Genomic DNA, 5,000 nt, shown 5'->3' with positions numbered 1-5,000 from the left:
GACTGGTCGCCTCGACTGAGTTTCGTTGGTCCGATTGCAATGGTCAGACTTTGGAAAAACCGTTTTCACCAAATAAATGCCTTTCTGGTCTAGGTCTTCGGTGGTAGAGGGTGGGCCATTTGCACATTAGAATCGGTCTGGCACCAAACCAACTATCCATGCTGCTGTACTTGGCAGGTTTGCTTTATGTGCTTTTTATGAAAATGATGATCAAGCGTTAGCTCCAGTACGATCGCTCTTTGCGCCTGAGACACTAAGACAGATGATCATAGTGCACACCTCGCACAAAGAGAGATAGGAGAGAAGGAGAGAGAGAAGTTCGAAAAAGGGAATTTAGAGTCTGGCAGTCCACCAAGCTATAATGAGCCCCTTGGGCGCGCTCTCTTGTCCTTTGCTGCATGCGATCCGGATCCGGTCCAATTTTCGCTCTCCCTGGCATGTGACGTCGCTGCCGTCGTCGTCGTCAAGTGTCTTGACGTTGACGGACGAACGAAACGGTGACGGACGCGTGAGGTGGCGTCTGTCCGGTCCGGTCGACTGGCCGCGCGGGTTTTTGACGAGAGCACCCGAGACCCCCGCGAGAAGCTCCTTTGAGCTGTCAGTCACCGGAGCCAAATCACCACACTCTCTGTTTGCGATCCCGTAGCGTAGCTCATTATGCTTTCGGCGTGGCCACCGAGAGCATTCCAGGGAACAGGCACCGTTGACAATTCATTGGATTCTGTGCTGGAGACCCCTTCAAGATGGATGTCTTTTTGATGGCGACCTGGTGGGGGAGTCTTTTCACGTGAATTGCACCTTGAATCGGTTCTGATAATTGCACAATCGGCCGCGGGGTGCTTATCAGAGAGAAGAGGGTGCTGGTACTGTTGGGTCAATTACCAGATCAAGCACCGAGGTACCGCTTGAGGTACAATGCCGCTTGGCGCTTCGATTCAAACGTTTCGTTTCGTTTCGTTTCCGTCACCCAATGACACTCCAGAGAGAGAGAGCTGGTCTGGATCGTCTCCGGAGAGGGTGACTGAGTCCAAAACAGGAGGGCTAACATCCACCGTTCCCCCGCGTGGCCAATTGTTTTGGCTCCTGAACAAGTGACGCACCCTCTCCGCGGGACAAGTAGCAAAGGGATGGTGGTGCTGCTGAGGGTTCGCGGCACCTAATCGCGTATTCATTGCAGCATCAGTGGAGGGTGGCCGGTGCGATAAGGAAAAACCTCAGTCAGAAACCAGGGGATCAAACCTGCTAGGGCCAGGCGGCGTCTTGCCCACCCTCCTTAGCGCCAAACGCCACAAAGTAAATCAATCTTATCGCAGTTTCCAAACTCACATTTACACTCTATTATCGTGTCGCGTGGGGTAGGATGCGTCCGTCCGTCCGACGACGACGACGACGGTGGCAGATTGATTATCCTGTGAACGCGCGCGAGGGAGGAATGATCTCGAGCAGAATCGACTCGCGCCACGGTCCATTTCCGTCCCCTCCTATTTTTCCGGCTTCTTCTCGGTCACGTTTTCCTTCCCCCTGGGCCGACCGACCGGTACGCCACGTGCCATAGCTCAGCGGCGTGTCATAATCTGTTTCCCCCTTTTTTTTCTCACCCTCACTCTCTCGCTTGCTCTCTCTGTCAGTGATTCGCCAAAAATCTGGCTTATCTCTAGCTACGACGCACGCACGCCAGCTCTATCTTTCATCGAACTTGTGGCCTCCCCGATGGTTGGTTGGTTTGGATGGTGGCCGATTAGAAGATGAAGTTAATTTCCTGTCCTCCTGCTAGTCCTACGGAGAAGTGATTTGATTTCTTCTTTTTATCATCCGGAATCCCTCTCTCCCCTTTTTTTCCTAGGAAACTGGCGTTTGTGGGTTGAGATTTTTCCGAATTCTAAATTTCCAATTTCCAACAACGAAGCGAAGCCGAGCGAAGCCGAGAACCCAGCTTATTTGCTTTCAATTAACGCACACCAGTTTGCGGACATGCGACATATGCATGCGTATTGTGCAGCGTGACATCATTAACGGCGTCCTTTTCGCACCGGATATCCTTCTCCTATCCTCCTCCTCCTCCTTATGCACTGAGCTCAAATGAAGGAAAGGGAATATTAATCGTTTCCGTTTGGCTTCGGCGCGAATGCCGAGATTTATGCCGGACGATGCACGGGGGGACTGCAGCCCATTAATGCTGCTGGGTCATTATTTTCCCTCCAGCCCCGTGGTGGTGCATCCTGGCTTTTCCTGACAGTCCAGGACGCAGTTGATTTCCATTTTATTGCTCCTCGAAAGGAAGCGCCGGATGGGACTCCGGGAGACAGCGCGAAGAGATAATCCCGCGTGATTGTCGTGCGATGATGATGATGATGATTTTAAGCGGCACAGTCTCGATCGACTGGCGGTGGCGATTGATTAAGTTCTTGAGGCCCTCCGTGCGGTGCATGTGATTACGATTTATGTGTCGGCGGGGGTAACTTACATTGTGTAGCTTGTAGTAGAGGCCGCAAGCGTTGCAAACTGGTTCACCGCCCTGGTTCCTTCGCCACAGCGTCGTCGTGGTCGTCTTGCAGTTGGCGCACGAGGTCCCAGCACGTCGGGCGGCACTTTGAAGCGACTGCTTAAAGGGGAGAAGAGGGAGGAGAGAGAGAAACAGAAACAACAGAAATTAGTAATCATCCTTTGAGTGGTGTTAGTGAGATTTTATGCTGCAGTGGTGTGATACTTTGTAATCTTCATCATCATCGCCGCGGCGATCTTCTTCGATCATCACGAGCAGCACCTGCAATGCTCTCTATTAATGTTGCTGCCTTAGCTGCTGCCGGTTTGGATGCCGGATTGGATAATGCAGACCCCGAGAGCCCCGGTGGCAATGCGCTGCGTAATCTACATGACATTTATTAAATTCTGGAATTCCGATCTTACCTCCGGGCAGCGGTGGCTTCGGTTGCAGCAGCAGCAGCAACAGCAGCTAAGAAGCCAACATCACCCGGTAGGGACGAAACAATTACGTCGGAAATTGATTTATGGCCGAACACCGAAAATGGCCCACCGACCGTCCGTCCGTCAGACCGGATTGCCGGGATTCGCCCGCACCCGTAGGCCATCCATTTCAGGTTCGCACCACCGCTGGATGATCGTTGTCTAACGATCGGTTAGTGCGCGATGCTGCCCCCGGGGGCCCACTCCCGAGTACCTGGACTGTACGTGGTGGCAACATGGTTGCAACACGCTTCAAGTGCTTCATTGTGGCCACGCTCTCTAGCTGCTCTCATCCGCTGCTGGTCTGGCCTCAAACCGATCAATCTTGATGTGGATTGCGAACACGATGTTGCGGCGATGTCCGGCATGATGGTGTTCCGGTTGTGGCCGCGACGCGATTGGATTGTCATTAATGTGCGGTCCACCGAGGCCACCCCAGTGCAGGTGTGTGCTTGTGTTTGTTTGTTTGTTTGTTTGTTTAATCTGAAGCGATTTAATGAGGAGCGCTCATAAGTGAGGGCACCGTAAACGTCAACTGCTCCGGACACCGGTTGATGGTCGCGATGATGATAGCATCTGCCCAAAAAACCGAAACTCACACCATAAATCGGTTCGTTAGACACACCAGCAGCAGCCGAAGCAGTCGGTTTTCCGCGACAAATGAAATATGATTTGCTGACAGTCAGAGTACGGCCTCACCTCGGACCTCGTTGTTTTTGTGGAGGGGGGGGGGGGGGGGGATGGAAGTGTAACGCCAACCATTTAGTAAATGCTCGCGTATGTCACCTCGTCACCGCTAATGGGGATTTCACGTGTTTCGGGGGAAAACAAGGAGATGTTTCACCAGCAGGGGTGTTACTGGGTTTCAATTAAAGATGAATCAAACTACTAGACAGATAGATAGAAAGAAAGAAAGAGAGAGAGAGGTGGGGGGGGGGGGGGGGAATCGAAATGGAGTAAAAGACAAATAAATCGTTTGACCACTCAACGAAACAAAGACGCGAACGCACGACGAGTTTCACGCAATTAACAACCGGCAGCCAGAGAGTCCATTATTTTTCTTTTTTTTTCTCCCATTTTTGTTGGTGTGTGTTTCGTTTGTGTCGTAGATTTTAATTTCAAACTAAAAGCAATCTTTACCTCCAGCACCCTGTGCAGCAGCGTGCCGAAAAACCCATTAGCAGAGCAACAGCAACAGCAACACGAAAAGGAAGAAAACATGGCACACCAGCACCTCCCTCCATCATGACCGATTCGCGTGCACACCCTCCGTTCTCAAGGTGCTGTTGCTGGTGAGGCTTTCGAGTGAATTCCATTAATAATTTTATCTCCAGCAACGACGCCATTGCTCTCGTCTAAACAGCGCAGCGCACTACGCGGCCACCTAGAGCGCCGCGTTAATCAGCCGGCTGGCCGCCTCGAAAGGCGCGTTGTGGTATTGCGGAACGGAAGAAACGGTAGCGAGGAAAAACTGCGCTCGCGAATACTCGATCAAATTCACGCCGTGGTGGGGCTCCTTCTTCATTTTCCTCCATGATCTGCTGGCGCGAAACACCATCACTTCCAGTGGTGCTCCACTTTCCAGCAACAAACAAACGACAACGATGGCAAGCTGGTGATGAGATGGATGACCCTCTCTGCCATGTTGCCATTTTCCACATTTTAAAGAGGGGGGAGTTGGTGCTGGAAAAGCCTTGTGGCCCTTGGATCAATTCAATTCGCGAGGAGAACAACAAACACTTCAAATGATTGGTTGCTGCTTACAACTGTGCGTTCGATTTCGGTTTCGAGGACAATTTTCCAACTTCCAGCGGAACAAGCAACGAGCAAATGTCGCGCGGAAAACGAAAGTGAGCCACACCCAGCAGACCAGTGGGGTGCGTCACATACGCGCGCACCATAATGTTGATTACGTGGAATTGTACTACTACAACTGCGGAATCCCCATTTCCGTGACGTGTTCGTTATTTATGCAGCCGACCGACCACCACCACGTAACGCATTCCGATGCGTAATGGCATTCCCATTACGGTCAT

General features: G+C 51.8%; 1 protein-coding gene across 2 annotated transcripts in view; it reads right to left on the bottom strand.

Annotated features, from left to right (window-relative positions):
• The window catches only part of LOC126571938 (transcription factor GATA-4), a 95,167-nt gene that overhangs the window by 8,614 nt on the left and 81,553 nt on the right, over window positions 1–5,000 (bottom strand). For both annotated transcript variants that reach the window (XM_050230849.1, XM_050230850.1), the window contains exon 5: window positions 2,465–2,599. In XM_050230849.1, coding sequence (XP_050086806.1) covers window positions 2,465–2,599 — 135 coding nt within the window. The remainder of the gene's footprint in view (window positions 1–2,464; window positions 2,600–5,000) is intronic.

The sequence above is a fragment of the Anopheles aquasalis genome, chromosome 2 (genome assembly GCF_943734665.1).
Source record: "Anopheles aquasalis chromosome 2, idAnoAquaMG_Q_19, whole genome shotgun sequence".
Taxonomy (NCBI): domain Eukaryota; kingdom Metazoa; phylum Arthropoda; class Insecta; order Diptera; family Culicidae; genus Anopheles; species Anopheles aquasalis.
This window is presented reverse-complemented; position numbering and strand designations above follow the sequence as displayed.